The 23,766-nt window shown below is 35.7% G+C and overlaps 1 protein-coding gene across 12 annotated transcripts in view; it reads left to right on the forward strand.

Moving 5' to 3' along the window:
* The first annotated feature begins 425 nt into the window (after positions 1-425).
* The window catches only part of LOC138700107 (T-complex protein 11-like protein 1), a 137,149-nt gene continuing 113,808 nt past the window's right edge, over positions 426-23,766 (forward strand). For 7 of the 12 annotated variants that reach the window (XR_011332206.1, XR_011332205.1, XR_011332204.1 and 4 more), the window contains exons 1-3: positions 912-1,098; positions 3,562-3,756; positions 23,192-23,269. Coding sequence is in view for 6 of the 12 variants with exons in the window: in XM_069826427.1 (XP_069682528.1) it covers positions 1,088-1,098; positions 3,562-3,756; positions 23,192-23,269 (284 nt within the window). In the remaining 6 variants the exon portion in view is untranslated. Of the gene's footprint in view, positions 606-909; positions 1,099-3,561; positions 3,757-23,191; positions 23,270-23,766 lie in introns of those variants that run through there. The other 5 variants (XM_069826428.1, XM_069826431.1, XM_069826426.1 and 2 more) reach the window with 5 other exon arrangements.

Consider the following 23,766-nt stretch of genomic DNA (forward strand, 5'->3'; position numbering starts at 1 on the left):
TTCCTATTTTTTTTTTTATTCTTGCACCTTAATCTCAAAGATCTCGTTTAGGTTCATAAACATTCAATTTACTCCTATCAACAGTACATTCTGCATACTGCAGATTTCCCCATCCATCTCGCTCAGTACACAAATTCCACAATTTGGGACATCTGGCTGACATCTATGGCTGACCACTAGGATCCAGAATTTTACAGACAAATTTACGCTATTATTTATTGTAAATTAAATTAAATTATGAGGTAAGAAAATACTGAATGAAATTAAATTATACTAGATTATACAAAATAATATAAATATAATTTTGACACGCGCAGAAAACAAACGGGAGAACGTAGCCTATTATGATATAAAATAGCAGCCCTGACCCTACATCATGTTCATGTTGTGTCGCAAGGAACGCCCCTGCCATCTAACGGTAAAACTTCGCATAAGATATCATTGGCGCGGTGGGTGCATGACGTCATTGATATAAACAAATACAGTTTTTCTTATTCACAGCTGATGCATTGTCTCAATATGACAGAAGCTATGTTTTGAATGATGAAAGATAAAATTAATTGTGAAATCTTTTGGCAGCTAGCTCACTGATGCTTAAAATTGTCGTAAGTTGAAATATATGTTATTTTTCAAGGACTAATAATATGATTATTGTAATATAGGCCTAATATTCATCTTGAAAAAGTTACATTTCTTTGTTTCAACGTTCAGTTTTGTAATAACACAATAATAGTTCACACACACTCCGAAGTATTAGGAAACGATATAATTTCTTCAATTTACAAAGAAATTGCCTTTGTGGTTCTGAAGGCAAACCGTTCTGGGAAGCTTTGTTGTATTTAACCTTCTCTCTTGGCAAGTGGCCATGAGAGTGAGTGTGATTAGTTCCTCATACGTGAACTTTATATAGAATCGGACTATCTGACCTCATCCCCTTGACAGTCTAATTCTATGTTAGATACTGTAAATATATATTCTTGAGGTTTATTCAATTGACATTAACTTAGTGTGCATAAGAAGTACTGTAAGAGTGCAGCATTATAATTATAAGTTTCAGTGTAGGCCTACACATTACAAACAAAAAGTGATGCCAGATTGGTAAGTTGGGTAGTTGAAATTTTGAAAGCTAAGAGTTAATTTGCCATTGTCTTATGAATAAAATAAATATAACCTATAAATAAATGCACACAGATTTGAATAGCATTATGTTTAGAGCCCAGGTTAATAGACTAACTTAGTGTGAATTTATTTTAAAATAGACTATGTAACTTATTACAGAACTAGTTAGGCTTACAAAAGAAAATATTAATATGACTTCTGGGATCCCGACTTCTGCAAGGTGTTTCTGACGTTTCAATAAAAAACTTCGCATTTTAAAACATACAGTAAGTTATGCAACAATTGTATGGTTAAAAGGCTATCTTGGTTAAAATTTATAAGTAGAAAATTTAGAGTGCTTTATTATCGCGTGTAAGTGTACGCCTCACACCACTGATTATTTGTAAAATATTCTTTTCCATCGTTGTGTAAGGATTTTCTTCATTTCCATAACTTTCATTGTGAAAGGATTTGTTTCATACTTTGTCTTTAGATCTTTCCATAGAGAAAACATTTTGATCTTGAAGGCCATAAATTACTGCGTAGGTCTATTATTCGGTTATGAAATACTGCGTATTCCTATTATTGGGTTGTGAGAATACTAAGGCCTATTATTCAGTTATGAAAGACAAATTTCTGTGCACTTACGTACGGTTGCATTGTATGACTGAAAATATCCAGAGTTCATGCAGGTGCTAGGGTATGTACAAGAGGAGTTGTATTATATTGTATTGTATTTATTAACATTCCATGGTATTCATACATGCTTACAGGTAGAATATGGAACAAGTCAAAAAACTTAATACTATTATAAAATCTTAATTTATAGTCACAGTCTAGATGAAATATATACAGACGAGATTTACAATATAGTCTACTAGTACAACACATAGTTTTATTATCAATTTCATGAAGTGTTATTGAATGTCATGAATTCACCTATAGAATAGAAGGCGTGAGAAATTAGCTACTTCTTTAATTTGGCCCTAAATAATTTTATGTTTTGAGTTTCATTTTTTATATCGATAGGGAGGCTATTAAAAATTTTTACTGCCATATAACGCACTCCTTTTTGATAGCACGATAGACTTGCCGATGGAGTATGAAAGTAATTTTTTTGACGTGTATTTATGCTATGAACTGTTGAATTAGTTACAAAGTTTTCACGATTACATACGAGGAAGACTATTAATGAAAAGATATACTGACAAGCCATGGGCATTATTTGTAGTTTTTTCAAAATAGTCCTACACGATTCCCTAGATTTGGCACCTATTATTCTAATTACTCCTCTTGGGTATGTATGTCCAACGAATATGTCCTATTGTGTAAAAAATTATTGGTTTTAAAAAGGTTTTAGGCCTATTCTTTGACTCGTATTCGTTTGTTTCACTGATGTTTAAATTACGTTCTTCTTGACACAGGAACTGCATAGAAATGGGCTACGAATCTATTGTGGCACATTTTAAGTGATTCTGTTTTCATGTGTGCTTCACACGTAAGTACCGTACCTATTACTGCAGGGAATGACTTACACCAGCCACAGTAGTAGGTTATCTATTTCTGTAGCACACAATATTCGTACCGGTACATAAAATAGAAAATCATACAGTAACTAATTCCTGCTCAGTGTGTTAGCTTGAAATCTTACCAGCACTAAACCAGTGGCGACTTCGATGTTTAACGACGTAAGATTGTGATAAATTTATAATGAAACAGCTATTAAATTACGAAGAGCTTGAGACAAGAAGGATTATGTGTTTCTTCGATGATCCATAATCTTTTTGTAAATATGATCAATAATTTTATTGTGAGTTTATCGGGTTCACCAAGAACTATGTGGCCTATATTAACTGATGTTGAGTGGTTTATTTTATTAGGGCCTAGGCCTAAATAACAAGAATTAGCCTAGCAAGGATAGCCTATAGATTTAGGTACCAGTACAGCATAGGTCAGTACTCAGCTTACCATATCTGTTAGTCCACTTTAGAAAGAATGAGAACAAGAAAAGAGATTTTATTATTTTATCATCCTTTGTAAATGAGCAGTTCTCCAAATTAACGGTACCACAGGTAGCACTTTTTTTTATTCTCTTTCTTGGGCTTATCGAGGGGTCCAGGACAAATTCCTAGTATTACATCCTCAGTATTACCTTGCGTATAATAACAATTATAAGTAGGATGATCTATTGCCCTTGTAGGTAATTTCTCTTGGACCTCTTTCAACCGTGGTACAATTAATCCGAAGAATTACCGGAGAAGATTTTGATTGTTTCATAGTCAAAGCATTTTGAAGTTAAGTTTGAAAATATTAATTTGTGTTACCTGGTACACATTCTTTCATTGAGTTTGAACCTTTGCACAACATCTTTGAAGAATATGTGTATGTATATGCCAACATGATGCAGTTGAGATCATTAAATGAGACCTTAATATAAGTAGGCCTACAATTATTATGTTACAGTCTTGAGGAATCAGATATGGACAGAAAAGGGAAGGAAACGTCCCCTAATCAAGAGAGGGATTCATCCAAAGAGAAATCTCCAACATCTGATGCAATGGATGTCAGAGGTGATGCAGCAGCTGGAGGTGGTTCAAGACAACGCTACAATAGTGAAGGTGGAGCTAGTAATGATGATGGGTCTGATCAGGGAAAGAGGTATGTATAATTTGCAAGGATGAAGGCAATAGACCATTTATTAAGGGCTTAATGACAACCAGATTCCCCAGTTCGTATTGTCAGACAGGGAATCAGAATTAATTAAAGGACATTTTATTTCCTTCTGAAACTTGAGGACTTGTGGGTTGGCTTCGTCTTAGAGCTGATTTCATTTTTGTTAAAACATCGAATCTAACTCGTCATTGATGAGATTGGATATTGTTAGGCCAGTCTCTCATTTTAACTCCAATCAGCAATTCGGACGGAGTCCTTCCAATACTGCAATGATAGGTGGAGTTAATGGCCTTCTGCACAGCTTTCACATTCATGTACTGGTATCATTTAGTTGGGCATGAGAATGAAAGTTTCTTGAGACTGAGACTATCACTGAGTTTGTTCCTCTAGACTTGTCCATTGTCTCTAACTACTGTATGTAGTAATACTGTATGTGCTTGATGTTCTCGAATTTACAGTGGTCTTCAAACTCATTGGAAATTAATGCCGTTTATTGATCAGAGTTGATGTGTGCTGGGTTTCCAAAAATTGTCTTTTGTGTTTCCAGTTTGGTAATAAGTTCTTTGGTAGTGGTGAATTGTGTTGGATACAGTCACATGAATTTCGTGAAACTATCAGTAATTACTTGAGCCCGGACATATAGGAACTAAAAGCTAATATTGTTACTCACTATAGATTATAAGTATTATAAGCTATGCCCTCACATTCTTTTGAATGTCTTGGTACCGTTAATGGACTTCAATCTTGTTTAGCATTACTTACAAATTAGCGTGCGATATACAGGATCCACTGACTCAGTTGTTTATTATTACATATTGGACTGTTGTGAACTAGAATTAAATACCCTCCTAAAGCCTCATGTACACAATATCACTAGGTGACGTGTTGTTTAGTGAGCAATGTCGAGCTGAATGATGGCAGTCTGGAAGTAATGCATTGTTGAGTGTGTACACATCCAGAAGTGGTGACATGCACACAGGGCCGTCTTAATGGCATTATAGACCCCAGGGCAAAGGAGTGCACTGGGCCTGCCTACACAACCACTCATAAGAGTGAAAATGAAAATTATCTATAAACTTATATTTATTGATATATCCAACAATATCGGTATTTTGACCTTTAAAAACCTCATGTACAGCAAAGATTAATCATTACAATTGTTTGGACAATATAACATGAGCCTTGATACTTGGGAACAAAAATTTGAACATAAAAATGGTACTTTGTTGGTAAATAACAATGTCAGAGATTACACAGTCTCACATTGTGAAATTACCATGAATTATTTATATTTATTCTTAATCAAGTGTTCATCATAAACATTTGCAAAACTTCTTTGCAGAGAATTCCTTTATAATTGGGTTTAAGTAAGTAGTCTTCAGGATTTCATTTTTCACAAGCCTACACATATGTGAAGAGAAGTGCAGGAAGCCTTAAATACTCTTTTAAAAAGTTAATTGTGACAGATAGTTGCAGTTAACAGTAATTACTTAAGGAAGATAAGTGATCAGTTTTCCTTTCTCCTGGAGAAGTTAAAGTTTCTACACAAAGAAATTAGACAACAATGAGGATACCTCCAGCAAAACTAAAACTGGAAATAACTCTCCGGTTTTCTCTCTCATGAATATTTCTGAAAACCCTATGCTGCATATTTCTAAAATCCCTTTGCCTTCACGAAAACTTGAAGAGTATATCACAAATCATGAAGTCTTTGTAAAGATGTTCTCTCCATATTTCTTCGTTGTTACTAAGTGCATCTTCTTGTTGCACTTTTATTATTCTTGCAATCAGTTCATCAGGAAATGCATAAGGGATAGAATTTGACTCAAGGCATCGACATCCTGCATCTCAATTCAAAGTCCAATATTATATTGATACTCTTTCAACTATATTGCACATTCTTGCCACCACTGGGGTTAACAATTTCTTATTTGTTTTCTGGAAGATGGGACAGGATGATCAGCAATCTCCAACATTTTCCTGTGGATTTCATTCGGACTTTTTTGTTTTGCTCAGAAAAAATGGACTACACCTCACTGCTTTTCACAAGTAGACAATGCTAGCACACGTTCCATTTTTACTTAGTACTTACTGCTCGTTCAGCCAGGATGACACCTAATCGAACCATTGCTGTCTGTAGCACAAGATTCAAATTAACTATCTGCTAATTTTGAATGTTCTAACCAAAATAGTATACGTACTTACCTGCTTTTAAGGAACCCGGAGGTTCATTCCCGCCCTCACATAAGCCCGCCATTTGTCCCTATCCTGAGCGAGATTAATCCAGTCTCGTATCATCATATCCCACCTCCCTCAAATCCATTTTAATATTATCTTCCCATCTACGTCTCAGCCTCCCCAAAGGTCTTTTTCCCTCTGGCCTCCCAACTAACACTCTATATGCATTTCTGGATTTTCCCATACGTGCTACATGCCCTGCCAATCTCAAATGTCTGGATTTAATGTTCCTAATTATGTCAGGTGAAGAATACAATGCGTGCAGTTCTGTGTAGTGTAACTTTCTCCGTTCTCCTGTAACTTCATCCCTCTAAGCCCCAAATATTTTCCTGAGCACCTTATTCTCAAACACCCTTAACCTATGTTCCTCTCTCAAAGTAGAGTCCAATTTTCACAACCATAAAGAACAACTGGTAATATAACTGTTTTATCAATTCTGTCAGCTTTTTTGAGAGCAGACTGGATGATAAAAGCTTCTCAACCGAATAATAACAGGCATTTCCCATATTTATTCTGTGTTTAATGTCCTCCCGAATATAATTTATATTTGTTACTGTTGCTCCCAGGTATTTGTGAATTTTTCCACCTCTTCAAAAGATAAATTTCCAATTTTTATAGGCCTATTTCCATTTCGTACAATATTCTGGCCACGAGACATAATCATATACTTTGTTTTTTTCGGGATTTACTTCCAAACCTATCTCTTTACTTGCTTCCAGTAAAATTCTCGTGTTTTCCCCAATCATTTGTGGATTTTCTCCTAACATATTTACGTCATTCACATAGACAAGCAGCTGATGTAACCCATTCAATTCCAAACCCTCTCTGTTATCCTGGACTTTCCTAATGGCATACTTTAGAGCAAAGTTAAAAAGTAAAGGTGATAATGCATCTCCTTGCTTTAGCACACATGCAGCACGCAAGAGTATACCGTAAAGATTTTGTTGTACATTATTTTCCGATCCCCCCGGTATATATTACATGCAATATATTGAAATTCCTATTATAGATGAAGTGCATTATAGAAAAAGGTATTCTTTTCGTCCCTGCCTCTATCTATCCAGCAAAGCCTTCCTTGCCCTCTCCAAATCCAGTACAGCTGTGCATTCCACTCCTTTCTACAATTCTACAGTCAAGACAGGCAATTATATCCTAGAAAGAGGGATCAGGTATTAGAGAAAAGAAAATTATCAGCAGCTACAAATAATTTATTTTCATCATCTCTAACACTAAAATATATACAAACATTATAAATATTATTATTGGCACATTTGGATGTCAACACTGTTCGTAACTGCTGCAAAAGTTTCAGCAAAACCAATAGTAAAAGTGCTGCAGTTGCAATCCTGAGAACACTGTTCATCATTGGTACTTCAAAATTAAGTGCAGCATGAAAAGTAACAAACAACAGGTTAAGTAGCCACTGCTTTCCAAGTTGATCACATGTTATCACACCTTGAAATATTTTTCCTACTGTGGTACTGTTTTTTTTTTCTGCAGGAGATTTGAATAATATTCTCTGGTTATTGTTTTCCACTTTGCTAGATAGTCAATTATGATTATACCTTTAGAATTTCAGAACTGGATGCCACGACTTTTCCAGCCAATTGAACAGCTTTTGCTTTCTTCGGAGGCGGATAATCATTATGCTTCCATTGTTTCTACTTCTGTTTTGTCTCTAATGTGTAGTAGTGGAGCCATGATTGGTCCAAACTGGCTAAAAAAAATCGGGCGTATTTTTCTCTAATCGAGCCAGACAATCCTTCAAAATTTGACATTGGACATGCGTTTGTTCTGGTGTTAACAAACATGGAACCCACTTTGTGGAGACCTTGGACATGCCCATGAATTGACATGAACACCCATTCGGTTGAGATACGCATAACCTCACTAATTTCCCACACTTTGTCTACAGTCATTCAACACTGTATCGTGGATTTCTTTCTATGATTTCTTCATTTGTTGTCATTATGGGACGTCCATTGCGAGGGTTGTCTTCCACACTCTTTGAACCATGTTTAAATAGTGCTGTCCATTTCTTCCCTTTTTTTTTTTTATAAAATACTTAATGTCAGCACAAAGCTCACATTTTCCATTTTTTTGCCAATTTGTTCGGCGCACTAACTTTCTAAATTAAACTACACAAAATGTAGTCAACAAAAAATGATGATTTTTCGTGCTTGAACTAATGTAAAATGGCCACTAACAATTGTGGTATTGTTGACACTTTTCAGTGCCATTAATGTGTCAGGCTACGAACTTTTCAAACTTACTTTGTAGCATTGTTGATAGTGTGTAATGGCACTGTTTTGCAGAACAACGTACCTTCAAGAATCTCATTATATTCATACCTCACAAAGCATAATAGATTTACACTCTCAGATTTCATTTGCAATGTGAAATATTCAATCTCCCTCGTTGAATTAAAGTGTTCTTTACATTGTCTGCCATTTCGTAAATTCCTCTTTTTCTTGTGTTATTAGACAGTTATATCTATGACACTACCTTTATAAATTTATTATCAAATACTGCGGGAATAATTGGTTCTTTTCCTATTGTATGTGCCGAAATCTAAATAACTTTCAAAGTATTATCCAAATTTGGAACACTACTCGATTTGCTTTCTTCACTGTTTGACTGCTTTAGTGAATTTGATTTCAACTAGCTGTCCATCATTTTAACCACTAAAAGACTAATATGTTGTTGTTGTTTTCTAATGCCAGGCATTTGACAATAAAGTCATTTTACCTCTTGCACTCCAATAAAAGGACTAATATTCAAATCACAATTATACACGTTTTGAACTTCCGAAGCAAAGATTACCAAAACTCTGAATTGATCACCACAATAGCAAGTTATAGCTCTGAAATCGTGGTAGCAAGTAGTGTGTGCAGAAATAGTTGAGAGGGAGGAATTTGATAAAAGTTTTGGGGTTGAACAAGTTATTTGCAAATAAAAGACACCTATTAGGAAGTTGCAAGAAGAACACATCCTGCCATGGGGGCTAAGAGGAAACATCCTTGGGAAAAGATATTTGAAGGATAGATTACTCATCTCTGCACAAGTAGCAGTACCAGTATTTTGTTTAATTTCTGTGGCTCAAGAGTTTGAGATAAACAGAAATAATCTAACAAACTGAGAAAAATCAGAGAACATGGTAAAGTTGGGCTTAATTAAAATTTGAAACACATCTGAGTCCCACAGACCCTGGAACTGCTACTTAGATGGTTATACAGCGCAGAATTGTTAAATGAAGATAAGATGGGCCTGCTGCATAAGCTTTGTAGCAAGACCGGCCTGTAACATTGTCGAGCTGGATTACCACGAGGTTTTAAGTCACTGTGAGATCCCTTATACTCTATCGCACGTCCATTTGAGAACACTGCTGAACATGCTGGTTGGCTGCATTTCATCTTCATTTAGGTATTCTGTGCCATTTAGCACAGATAGCACCATATGAACATGTTAGAAGCTTACCTGTTATACTTGTCACCAAGTTTGCAAATGAAATGTAGTGCTTCTTGCTTAACTTTGTTTGATTCACTGCATATGTAATAGAAAGGATAAAGAAAATGCTGCTTAAAGTTAATGGAAGATTCTTCTTTACTTGAAAGGCTGTGAAAGTGTCAAATTGAGTACATTTGTGGAACATTTTAAAAGAAGTGAGGTGATACAGGAAAAAATTACTTTAGAGTCGTCATAGGCCATTGTAGCTACATAAAGATACGTATCATGTGTCTCAGAAATTGCGTTCCAAATGAGAAAAGCTGGCCTTAATGGAATTCTCCCACAATACAACTATGATGAAGAAGTTGCCTACTTAGCAGAGCGAAATTTAAGTAGAGTTCATTATCGATTCATAGGATGTTACGATGAAAGAGTAATGGAATGGAGAAAAATTCTCTCTGGCGCCAGGATTTGAACCCGGGTTTTCAGCTCTGCGTGCTGATGCTTTATCCACTAAGCCACACCGGATACCACCCCGGCGTCGGACAGAATCATCTCAGATTAAGCTCCAACTCTTGGGTTCCCTCTAGTGGCCGCCCTCTGCACTACGTCATAGATGTCTATGAACGTAGGACTGAAGTCCACACATGTGCTGAGGTGCACTTGTTATGAGTGACTAGTTGGCCGGGATCCGACGGAATAAGTGCCGTCTTAAATCACGAAGAGATTTACGCATATCATATATATTATTTTAATGTACCGAAGTACATATGATATTTCCATGCTGATATTCTGCGTCATCATACGATGAAAGAGTAATGGAACGGAGAAAAATTCTCTCCGGCGTTGGGATTTGAACCCGGGTTTTCAGCTCTACGTGCTGATGCTTTATCCACTAAGCCACACCGGATACCACCCCGGCGTCGGACAGAATTGTCGCAGATTAAGCTCCAACTCTTGGGTTCCCTCTAGTGGCCGCCATCTGGACTACATCATAGATGTCTATGAACGTAGGACCGAAGTTCACACATGTGCTGAGGTGCACTCGTTATGAGTGACTAGTTGGCCGGGATCCGACGGAATAAGCGGCGTCTTAAATCACGAAGAGATTTACGCATATCATATTATATTATTTTAATGTACCGAAGTACATATGATATTTCCATGCAGATATTCTGCATCATCATACGATGAAAGAGTAATGGAATGGAGAAAAATTCTCTCCGGCGTCGGGATTTGAACCCGGGTTTTCAGCTCTACGTGCTGATGCTTTATCCACTAAGCCACACCGGATGCCACCCCGGCATCAGACAGAATCGTCCTACGTTCATAGACATCTATGACGTAGTGCAGAGGGCAGCCACTAGAGGGAACCCAAGAGTTGGAGCTTAATCTGAGACGATTCTGTCCGACGCCAGGGTGGTATCCGGTGTGGCTTAGTGGATAAAGCATCAGCACATAGAGCTGAAAACCCGGGTTCAAATCCCAGCGCCGGAGAGAATTTTTCTCCGTTCCATTACTCTTTCATCGTATGATGACGCAGAATATCTGCACGGAAATATCATATGTACTTCGGTACATTAAAATAATATATATCATAGGATGTTGTCTCTTTGTGTGATAACTAATATTAGTTTTTTTGTGCACAAGCTCAACCTTCATATTCAAAATGTGCTTCATTCACTGGAAAACAGTGTCTTACAGGATCATACTTAAAAGTATAGCTGGTAGAATGTTTTATATGGTGTTTGCGATTCTTTCCTTTAAGATGTCTTGTCAAGTTTCTTTCCTTTAAGATGTCTGAAGCACTTCTTGTTTCACGTAACCTCAGAGAAAAAAATGAAGATGCGTATAGTGTCAGTTGTGACCTGGTGGAGTGTAAGAAAAGACCCTATGGCCTTAACTCAGCCAGTATAAATAAATGACTAAATGAAGGAAGGAAATAAGGAAAGAAATACATAAATAAAAAGTAAGGAAAGAAAGTAATAAGTAAAGAAATAAATCAATAAATAATTAAACAAATAAATAACAAAGAAATAAAATAATAAAGAAATGAACGAATAAATAAATAAGATCTAGCGAACATGGAGGCCAGTTCTTAGAACCACCTCATCCAACATACTCTAATTATGTTGTTTTAAGTTTTGGCGAGCAAATAGAGTATAATGTGCTGTTGCTTCAATCACATTCTTTGCTGTTTATTAAGTGGCGGAACATGTAAAAATTCCATTACAACGCTCCAAAGGTGTGTTTGTTGACATGATCATCAAAGAAATATATGGGTGAATATCAGAATAGGCTGCATTTTCATGAACTGAATTTCGGGAATATAAAAGTTCTTTAAAAAATCTGAAAAAATTTAACATGATCTACCAGGTGTTCATAAGCAAGTCTTTAGCAGTAGCAGAGCTAAATACTCAAAATTTAATTTTATTTCACATTTTGAAATTTTAAGTGTCCATGCTAAGGACGAAATGCCCATGCTAAAGACTTTGTGTTAGAAACCAGAATGTTAATTAAAGAAAAAAGAGTAGAAGTTGCCTTGTATATAAAAACTTTATTAGTCAAATGGATATGAATTACAACTTACTTTTAAAAATGTACTTCACAATATTTAAGCAAAAACTAAATTACGAATGGAAATTGGGAAAAGTGAAGGTAGCTGCTCGAGAACTACATGGAACAGGACTTCCAATCTTTTTCACCACATCATCAAATGGATATGTCATTTTGTCCCTTTATGCTGGCCATTTGTATCTTCCTCCAACTGTAGGATGCATTACCATAACCTCAACGTAATTAATACCCACTGCTGTCACTTCTCCCGGGTAGTGAATTCCGTCATAGGTCACAACTACCCAATCTCCAATTTCATAGGAAGCTGTTGAGCTCTTGGAGGTTTCAGTACAATCTGAAACATAATTTTACAAATTAATGAAACTTGCCGAACTTGTTCTTTTTTTTATTTTAAAAATATTTATTACTGGTATTACTGTCTTATGACTTGATTTTTATAATAATAATAATTTTACTTAAATACAAAATATATTTATAGGCGAATATTTTATGAAAAATCTAAAAAATTAACTTCACCACTAGTTTAAAAGTAACTGGCTATGTTTATGAATAAACATTCATAAATAATTGTTCAATTACCTTGTTTTGTTGATGAAGATGGAATCTGTGTGCCATATGGTAGTGCTTTCATACTGCATCTGCTGCACATTCAAAGCACCGTAATTTTCGAAACATGAGATGACCACTTGCTTTTGTCCTGCAGACTTGATGAACTTTCATAGTTCCAGCAAATAATAATATAATTCTTTTATCAGTCTTACATTCAATATCTTTTATGGCTTCCTCACTCACAGGTTCCATGTATACACCAGAAATGTTCGCCCTCAATGAACTTAAAAGAACCTCAAAGCTCGAAATGTCATTGCCTTCTGCAACAAGGCTATCAGCAGTACGTTTTAAAAGACCTCCTATGCCATCTGGGGCTCCCTTTCCATGCCCAGACTCAGAATAATTCCAAGTAATATTTTCAATGCAAGGAACGATGCTAGGAATGTAGGATTTTATCATTGCATACATGGTTTTGTTACGGTACTGCGTACTTGGGCTGTCAGAGTAGAAATGTAGATTTTTAACATTTGGAAATTTATCTCAGTACTTTTGTATAATTGGAGACATATGTGCAACTATGGCAAAGGCGTCGTGGCGTAGGCTTTTAGTTAAAGTGCAAAACGACTCTTCTGCATAAACTACACCAGTGTGAAGTGTAACTTGCTCCCTCGAAGCTCCAAAGTGCACAGACTGTGCTTCAGCAGAATATTTGCACATATAATTTTCAGAAAAATCAATGTGAAAAAGTAGGTCTGTAGACTGTAAGTTCTCCTTTAATTTTGACATGACTGAATACTGATGTTTGATGTTGAACTTATGTTGCATGAAACCCACTATACTATTTTCAAATATATCTACCAAATTACCTACATTTAAATGTACTTCATCTTTCACTGTCTTTTTTACTTCAGTCTCTAATTTTGACTTGTTTCTTATAACTTTTTCCTTCTTAGTGATCCACTGCTTAACAGACACTTGTTGGTGATAGTCAAAGTCGTTGTAACAAACACTTTTGTGCTCACAAGAAGTGCACACTCTTCTGTAACAATCCTCCTTTTCTTCCTCACACATCATCATTTTAATTAGATCCACTTCATCATTCGTGTCAACTATTTTTAAAGCATGTATTTTCTGTACTATCATTTTGAAGTTCTCGTGTTTAACACAAAGACAGGTATCTCGTTCACTCAACTTTGGTGGCACTATCCAAAAGGGACGTAGTCTACAAAAGGCAGGATAGCTTATTTGGAAACTCTGAATGCTTAGAAACTTACGGTGGAGATTTTTGATTGTGTCTGTGAAGTATCTTTTTTGCTTCTGAATGCCTTTTTTTGAAATGACGTCTTTCGTCCCAGGACATACACATGAGTTATCATCCTTTTCCAAAAAAGTTGTTACCACATTTCTTATGTACTCCACTCTATTTCTTTCTTGCATCGTTTTGAGTTAGACTTTACAATTGAACGAGAAAGAAACATTTTGACTTCCTTTGCTAGTCTATACTTCTTGATAATCTTTCCAGATATAGCTTTAGTAAATATTTGCTTCTCTTTCTCACTTGTCTTTAATTTCTTGTAATTTTCTGATAACTCTTTGGAAATTACTTCACCAAACAGAAGTTTTCTTCTTATATCCTTTCCTATATTTCTTCCTCTCAGCAATTTTTTTACTGTAGTTTTAGGTGTTAACTCTTGCTGGCTGCTCACCCCTGACCTAGCTCTTTGCCATCGTTTCTTGTACTTATTGCATTTTTTCCTGAGTTTCTCATTTTCAGCCTTCAGTTTATTTATGTCACGGTAAGCCTTTGCTCTGTCCCGGCGAACAAGTTTTCTACCCCTTTTTTTCTGACTACTTTCACTTTTGTTTACACCCTGGGATGTGTTCAGGGTTTCTGCAACTGTTGGTGGTGTAAGTGGCATATATGTAGGCTCGCTTATCTCTTCATCGCTGTCGGAAGTTTCTGGCGTATTTTCTCTGACAAAAGAGTTAATTTTTTCTTCACATTTTTTCTTGTGCCTGTAATTTCTTTTTTCTGTTCTCCACTTTCTTCTATACATTCTTTTTTCACGAGAATCCATGTCATTCACCAATTTAACTCTTCCTGACTCCTTTGCCTTTAAACATATTTCATGCTTTTTGTCTTTCAGTGCTTTCAATTTTTCTGCATTTTTTTTTTTTTTTATATTTTCACGCCTCCTTTTCTCACACTCTCTCTTTCTTTTCAATCTTTCTTCATTGCTTAAACGCCCCTTGGTTCTAGCCATTACCTACAAAAATTATATAGCCATTTAAGATCTAAATGCAATAAAACATAAATTTGGTCCATAGCATGGATTCTAAGTCTTTAGCATGGCTGAAAAAATCCATGCTAAAGACAACTGAGTGTGTCCATGCTAAGGACAAAAGTTATGTTAACTTATCTTTCATATGCAAAGTTCAATCAGTATGAAACGTTTCATGCAGGTACTACTTTCACATGGCTTTTAAATCATTAGTAACATTTTAATTTAATATTAATAACTTAGCCATAATTAAATCCATACTAAAGACATATAATTTTCCTACTCACCTGAAAAATGCATTAACAAGGAGTAAAAACACAGTTCTAATCACTTTTCCCTCCAATTTGAACACAATGTAGCCAACCTGGTGTACAGCCAAATATATCTACACCAGAAAAAATATAAAACTAAATATCCTCACTTAGTGAGGGAATTTTAAATACTGTCCACGCTAAAGACATGAGACTTAGGTGACAATGTTTCAGACACATGTAATAATTATTATCAAAATAAAAAAAATGCAACAATTATATAAATCAGTCCTGAAAACATTTTTATATACATGGCCCTTATTCATTATTTTAAATTAATGTCAACACTTACAATAATAATAATCAGGGAACGGATTTATATGGACTAAAAATATATGAAATATGTAAATATATATGTAGTTATTTTTACCAAAATATGGAATTAAATATGGATTTTTACCAAAATATGGAATTAAATATGGACTTAAAATTATAAAAAAATGACTATGTACGTTAAATATTGGTACATTTTAATCAAACTAAACAAAAAATATAATGGACGTACCTTATCTTCCAATGTAGTTTCAACAAAACACAATTTTTATTGTCTGTTACCATAACAATAGGTTACAAACATTTCTTTCAAGTGCTGAAAAGTGAATCTTCTTCTATTGTCTCTGAGGATAGATTTATACTGACTAAAAGAGCGTTCGACGTCACAAGAAGTAACTGGTACATAATTCAATTTCACAATGTCTGCTGGGGATAAGTCCAAGTTAATCTTCACTGTTGATTCACCACTCATCACAGCAACAACCTTTTGTAGTTCTTCATATCCAGGGTTTTTTGAAAGTACAGTGTCCACCTTAGCTCTTACTGCATCTGCAACTTTACCTCTACCACGATTCAGTTGTTCCACAGTACTATTTATAATTTCAAAACTTTCAGATAGTGAAAGGTGCCTATTTTGGAGACTTTTGAGCGTTTTTATGATGCATGAAAATGTATGCTGAATGTGAGCTAAGTCATTCTTCACACTTATGTCACAGGTAACTGTTTTCGCAGTATCAATTGAGACTGCATCTTCAGAGTCCAATGCAAGGAGAACATTGTTAATAGAGTCTATATGTTCGGCATAATATTCAACTGCTTCTAGCCATGTACCCCATCTAGTTAAAATTGGCTTTGGTGGCAATGGAATTTCAGGGTACATTTCTTTCAACACGTTAACTCTACTGGGAGCTTTGAGAAATACTTTTTTCACTGATGAAATCAACAAATCTACTTTAGGGAAATTGTCTCTGACCACTTCTGCCACACGATGAAATGCATGCGCCACACAAGTAAAATGAGTCAATTTAGGATATACAACAGATAATGCTTGTCCAGCTTTGACCATATAAGGGGCAGCATCGCTAATAAAGAATAACACATTATCGTACATAATACCCTTTGGCCACAGGATACCCATAGCTTCGTTGAACAGTTTAACTATAGTTTTGTTATTGCACTTTTCTAGAACATCACAATGTAAAAGAATTCGTTCAGAATATTGTTCACTTAACAAACCGATAACTACATTACCAACAAGTCTACCTTCTTTGTCGGGAGTCTCATCAATGGAAACCCAAATTGAACTATCTTTAATTTCATCTCTTATCTTCTGTATTGTCTCATCGTAGATGGATGGAGCATACGTCTTCCTAAGTGTTGACTCATCCGGGATTGTATGTTGAGTATATTTTTCAAGGAATTCCCTGAAGACCTTATTCTTTAGTTTGTAGAGAGGAATATCAGCAGAGATGAGAGAACGGCACAGGTCGATGTTAAACTCAGATCTTACATTCGATGTTGTTGGTTGTGTTAAAAACAATTGTCTCTGCTTGGAATTTAGTTGTTTGTTGGCCTGATGTTTACTAGTTGTAATGTGTTGTTGCACCAGGAACTTTTGTGTAGATGATACTGCACACTGACACAAATTACAAAATAATATTTTATTGTCAGTTGATAAACCATCTTCTTTAAATTCTGAAATGTAACTTGTTAGTTTTGATTTTAAATTGACTGAATGACGTACTTTTGGCATATTTACCGTCTTTATAGTATGATTTACAAAACTGAACCTATGTGTACTCTGACTGGCATTTAACTGTTGAGCTGCACAACTGAAGTCTGTTAAAAATTTTAAATTAAATTAATACAGTTTTGTAACTTACTTTCCCATTGTTGATAGGACTGCTAATTTTCAAATAACTCTGATGTTAAAGGGATTACTGAACATGTGTTTAAATCTCTATTGTTGAAATGTATTTTTAAAAGTTAATGGAATTTTGTTTTGTTTTATTGTTAAACCTAATATAATATGGACTGTTTTATATGAAATATGGAAAATATATGGAAATTAACGAAAATATGTACTAAACTCTAAAATATGGAAAAATATGGAAAATAAAAGTAGGATTTTTCAACTCTACACATTGTGAAACATAAAGATAATGCAAAATATAAATTATATTAGCTTTATAAGTAAATATGTATTTACATATAAATCCTTTCCCTGATAATAATAAATTTAGCTTCCCTTATGAAAAGGTTGCCAGATTTGACAAAGCGTATTACATATAATTTGGAAACACACCTAAAAGGTAAAATGATACACATTAGAAACGGTTAGGGAATCAGATATGCAAAATGTCAGAAAAATTTATACCTAAGTAGCGTTTGTGCTCATTTGCAGTTAAGAAAGGGGGGATATTATCAGATAGGTTAGAATGATTTGAATGCCGCGAGAAAAATAATAATACGGAGTGATTGGCATTGATATCTAAACCACAACAGCCATCGGTTAAGATAACTTGAAATTTCCATTATCACTCCCATACAAATGATTGCTCAATATCTGAATCGATCCTTTGAGGGCACTAATGGCTATTTCCTTCACAATGCTGTGTGTTAGGCCCAGGTTTTTACATTTGTTGACAAAGAAGGAGGGTATGGTACCTCGTGCTCCCACCATCAGACCTATTACATCAATGTGGGACAGGCTATATTTATCTTTATAGAACGGGATTGTTGGTTCATAGATCCGTTTCTTTTCACTGTCCACCTCATGCGGTTGATCTGCATGTGTCTCAAATCTGATGGTGGGATCGAGAATGTATGCCGAGTTGTTCTTAATGGCTATGATATCAATTCGCCGAACACTTCCTTGTGTGGCTAGTCCCTGCACCTCTTGATGGACTGTAAACCCTACTTCCTTCAGTGCCTCGGCCAGCATAGAACGGACAGCATGGTGACGGATGTTGTGAACGGCCTCACTATAGGGGCAGAAGCCAAGGATATGGGGAAGAGTTTCAATCTCGTTGAGACAGCGCCTACAGCGGGTACCATCCCGACTTCTACCTGGTACAGCTCGGACCGGAGCGACAGAGCCTACCATCTTAAGGGCGTCTATCCATTCCGAGAGGGTTAGACCCTTGTGATTTCTTATCCAGCTGTTTGCTGGGGGGAACTCTTTGTTAAGAATCACTCCTTTACTCTTTTGTTGCAATGTACACCAATTTTCAAATTCTTTGTCTCTTAAAGTGTCTCTAACTTTTCGAGAGTCCACAAAATTTTCACGATTATTTAAAAAAGAATTAGCAGGAGTTAATTTAAGGCTCTTTAAACATGTTTTACTCTCCTCGATAAGGTCCCTAGTGGAAGTAATGTAAGGATCATTAGTTTTGTGTAATACCCTTAAGCCGTTAATGTGTTGTAGCGTGGATTCCCAGCGTACCCTAAAAAGACCAAGACCTTTATATTTACGATGTGTATATATCATAGAATCGGGTGTGTCAGCCGGTAGTTGCAAAATTTCTTTAAGAGTGCTTTTAATAATTTTATCAGCGTTATCTAAAAAAGTATTGGGTATTGTTTTCAAGGGCATTGTCTGAAATGTGTAGATTAATGATGGGCAAATTGAGGAATTTAATATACAAAACTTTTGATAGGATGTAATAAAGGCGACGGAATTAGCAAATCTAATCTAGTTTTCAGGTCATTTAAAACGATTTGGGAATCGAATATACAAACGTCAGAAAAATTAACACCTTAGTAGCGTACATGCTCATTTGCAGTTAAGCATGTAACAGTAGTGTCATCAGAAATGTTTAGTTGATTTGGATGCAATTTACCGCGAGAAATATTAATAGCTACAGATTTATTTACATTTATATCTAAACCAATAGCTTTGAAACGATCTAAAGCAGAGTTTTTGTTTTTAGCTATGATAACAGTATCATCTGCAAAACCAAGTACAGTAATAGGTTTTAAACCTGAAACAAGATTGAAACCGTATTCGGCAGCGATCGAGTCTTCTGACAATTCATTAAGGATGTGGTCAGTACATAGATTGTATAATGCGGGTGAAAGGGGTGATCCTTGCATAACTCCTTTTCGTAAATCTATGGGATTAGTTTTTTTATGATTGATTTCTACTCTAGTGGAATTATTTAGTTGAAGATTCAAAATTAACGTTTTCAACAAGCTTGGAATAAGCAAGCTATCTAATGTGTTTGATAGGTGCAAGTGCCCGATATTATCGAATGCCTTACTAATGTCAAGGAAAACGAGAGTTGCATCACATTTTTTAGATTTTGCGGACATTAAAATGGACCTGAGAAGGGATGTATTAACTATTGTTCCTGGAGAATGTGTAAATCCCCTCTGATGAGGATTGAATTTTATGTATTCTCGAAGGCATTTATCGAGGAACGCGTTCAATTACCCTACATAACACGGAACAAATAGTAATTGGTCTCCAGTTTTTAAAGTCATTTTCGTCACCAGATTTATAAATGAGAACACTTCTTGCGGTCTGGAAGCATGGAGGTACGTGACCAGTCTGGAGCATTCTTGTAGCTATGGAGGAGATGATTTCTGCAGCAGTATCATCCTTTAGAACTCTCATCAGGACGTGGTCTGGGCCAGGAGCGGTGTCCACCGCGATTCGAGATATTGAAAGCGCAACTTCTGACTTGGTGATAGAGTTCTGGAATGTTTCATCTAATTCGAGTATTTCTGCTTCGGTGTAATGGGATGGATATTCTGATCGAATATTGTTATTTGGTTGAGAAAAATTTGAACTGTAAAGTTGTTGCACCTCGATGACATCTAATTTGCACGTTGGTTTATTTTGACTCAGTACTGTTCTTATTGCTTTCCGCCATTGATTGAAGTAGTCGAATTGTGTTTTCTCATAGAGAAATCTGTTTTTTCTTTTCTGTCGGTCTCGTTTTGTGGCTCTTTCTGGGTTAGTGGATCTGCTGTATGTCCTCTGGTTATTTAAATTTTTCTTTAGTTTTCTTGCTTCGTAATATTTCCTGGTTGGATGTTTGTGTCCGGGCAGGTAATCAATTGCTTCAGATAAGAAAATCAGGAATTGCTGTGTCACATCATCAAACACATTGTCGGATAACTCTGCGCTAAATTTATCCTTCCAAGTAGAAAGATTTTGTTTGTAGAAGGATAAAGGACTTGTATTAGCAGTAGAGTGGTTTTCAGAATTATTAGTTAAATTATTATTGAAATTGTTCTTCCACGCGGTGGTTGAACATTGGGGTTGTTTACGAATGAGACGTTCTTGATGAATATCTGGGTGAGATTTACTAATATGTATGGCTATTCCTCTTGAAGTAAAGAAACATTTTTCACAATAATCACACTGAATTTGATTAGGACTCTGCGTTGTGTTACAAGTATCTAAAGAAATATTATTTATGTCGGTTGACTCTTCTCCTGTTGCAGCCTCCATGTAGTAGGAAATATTAAAGATTTGCTTATACTTGACCAGGTAAGGGTCTATAAATTAATAATAATATATGGTATTTGTAAAGTTTCATATATCGCAATAGTCTCACCTACAGTATATTCCAAAACTTATATCAGACACAGCACAAAACTATAAAACATTCATATCACAATATGCAAAACCAATAAAAACTGGACGTTGTTGATAAAAATGTCTATAGCAACACATAACAGTTCAGGAAACAAGGCGAAAAAGTCACTATTTTCCAAAAGTCATTCAATAAATCATTATGCGGATATCACTTTGTTTAAAAAAGAATAATTACTATGTATATCTTGCATAAAATAAGTCGAAACACCTTGAATGACACTAATAAGTTCACATAAATAACGTCAAACCGTTCTGTTTCTCCAATCTCATTCCATGGCCCACTCTACAATGAGAGTTCAACATTGCAAATGGATCAGTCAATGCACTCACAAGGAGCCAAATTTTCTTCAGAACGTCAGGTTCAGAGATGAATGTTTATTCTTTTCAGATAGATGTCCATGCCCACACACAAAATGCACGATAAAATATGTTGTGGGCTTCTATACGACATCACTGTAGATCCATATTGGTGAATATCAGAATAGGCTGCATTTTGCGTCCCGATATAATTTCTCTATCAACTTACAAGTTTTCAAACTTTATTATTTTTTTAATAGATGCACACATTATTGTGAATGATTTTAGATGGTTATTAGATTTGTTTAAGTTATCTTAAGAAAGCTGTAATTTTTAATTTTTAAATGTCATAAAATGTCCAGTAGCATGGATGTCCCCGACTACACTTTTATAGATATATGTGGATAAAGCATCAGCACGTAGAGCTGAAAACCCGGGTTCAAGTCCCGGTGCCAGAGAGAATTTTTCTCCGTTCCATTACTTTTCATCGTATTTCTTCCTCAAGCTTGTATAATTCCTTGATACCCGTGTCCTTCCAACATTTTACATTATATTCATTTTCAGCACAATCAATAATCATACCATAGTACTCATTACCCTCATACAGGACTTTAACCCATTGTCCATTTTATATTAGAATATTAAAGAGCTTATTCTCCATAACATTTATATTAATAAAATAAAAACTAAAAAGATAGAAATATAAATAGTAATGAATGAATGAAGTATGTATGTAAAGCACAAAATATGCATTTATGTACAATCACTATCAATCGGCACTCATTTGAGTCAATGATAACCATCTCTTCTCACACCACATTGCGTGGTACCTGTCGCACTTTTTTCTGCAGCATGAACACTCACATTTGTTTCCTAGTTGGTGATATTTCCTAATCTTACACACTTTGAAGTGGAATTCGTGCATCGCGAATCTGGTCACTATGTGTTGCAGATCGTATAGGCGCTTTGCACAGTCTTTGTATATCATTGCGTCCGTGCAGTATCTCTTCTCGTTTCACTTGTATGCCCCGTAGCTGGGGGTGGGCTGCAGGAGGAGGTGCAGTCTCAGGTCCTCTACAAGCGGTGATTCTCCTGTCATCACATATGTGAGTCGGGAGGGGGTGAACTTCGATAGTCTAGGGCTCGTTTCAGGTATGTGCTCTTAATCTTTTCTAGTCGGCCAGATTCTTGTAACTTAGGTGGTGCCATATATATTTCAGTCCATATGTCACTACCGGAACTTTTTCACCTGAAACAGTTTCAATGCTGTCTGTAGTGACATCTCTCGGAGATGCTTTATGTTGCTCACTGCTCTCAGTGAGGCGTTCACTCTATCTTTAATGTGTTGTTAATGTTGTCCCTGTCGTCTGCAGCATTACTCCTAAGTATTTGAACTGCTTTACTGATGTCAGCTTTTGTCCTTTGTATATTAGGTGTGGCTCTCTTCCTCCTTTTCTGAACGTCATCGTGACCGTCTTTGTCTCGTTGAGTCTTAAGTAGTTTCGATCTGCCCACTCTGCTAAACTGTCGAAAGCTATCTGCAGGTCTTCATGGCTTGTGATTTCAATTTCCTGATAAATAATAATATATGAATTAAATCCATTTCTTGAAAAACCAGAAACCATTAAAGCCAAATAACATATCACTACTAAATAATTATTATTGATAATCATAAAACAATTCAGGCATCATTGACTAAATTTCATTTTCACTCCTGTTATTGCTTTGTCCATCAGTAAGAAAGTTAAAAAGGAACATATTCTGAGTTTCAGATGTTTCTGAAACTTGTACGACTCCTGTTTGTTGTGATCTGAAGCAGTATGCTTTTCTGGTTCCAGGAATTCCGAATATATGGTGGCCATTTACTATCCAACTGTTATCCAGGACCACTTCTTCAGATTCTACAGCTTCTGCTGGTACATGAATAATGTTAATGTTTGAAAACACTTATTTTGCTGCATTGAAAAATTCCAGTGAATTCCTGGGATCAAACTTTCTATCTCTGCTGGCTTCTCTTGCTCTTCGATAAACTATGCCACCAATACTATCGATGCAGCCTTTCCCATGTGAAGTTGCAGAGAAATGCCAGGCTATGGGAATGCTATTCATTGTCATTGACTACAAAATATACTTTTGCTTAAAATGTTAAGAGGTTTCATCAGATTGATAATGAATGTTCTTTATTTCATAATGTGTGCTTTTTGTCTTGTAGGCATTGGGAATCATTGAAGACAATTACGGCATATTTATCATAGTTCAAATAGTCTGAAATCACTACATACGGCTCCCCTTTCACATGATCTCCATTAGCACTATCTCTGTTTAAAGAAGTGTAATATATCATTGTGGTGTATGCATTGAGCATGTGTTTTGCCAGTGTGCTGATTGTATTTCGTCCTGGTAAGTATGTGCA

The sequence above is a fragment of the Periplaneta americana genome, chromosome 5, assembly GCF_040183065.1.
Source record: "Periplaneta americana isolate PAMFEO1 chromosome 5, P.americana_PAMFEO1_priV1, whole genome shotgun sequence".
Lineage (NCBI taxonomy): Eukaryota > Metazoa > Arthropoda > Insecta > Blattodea > Blattidae > Periplaneta > Periplaneta americana.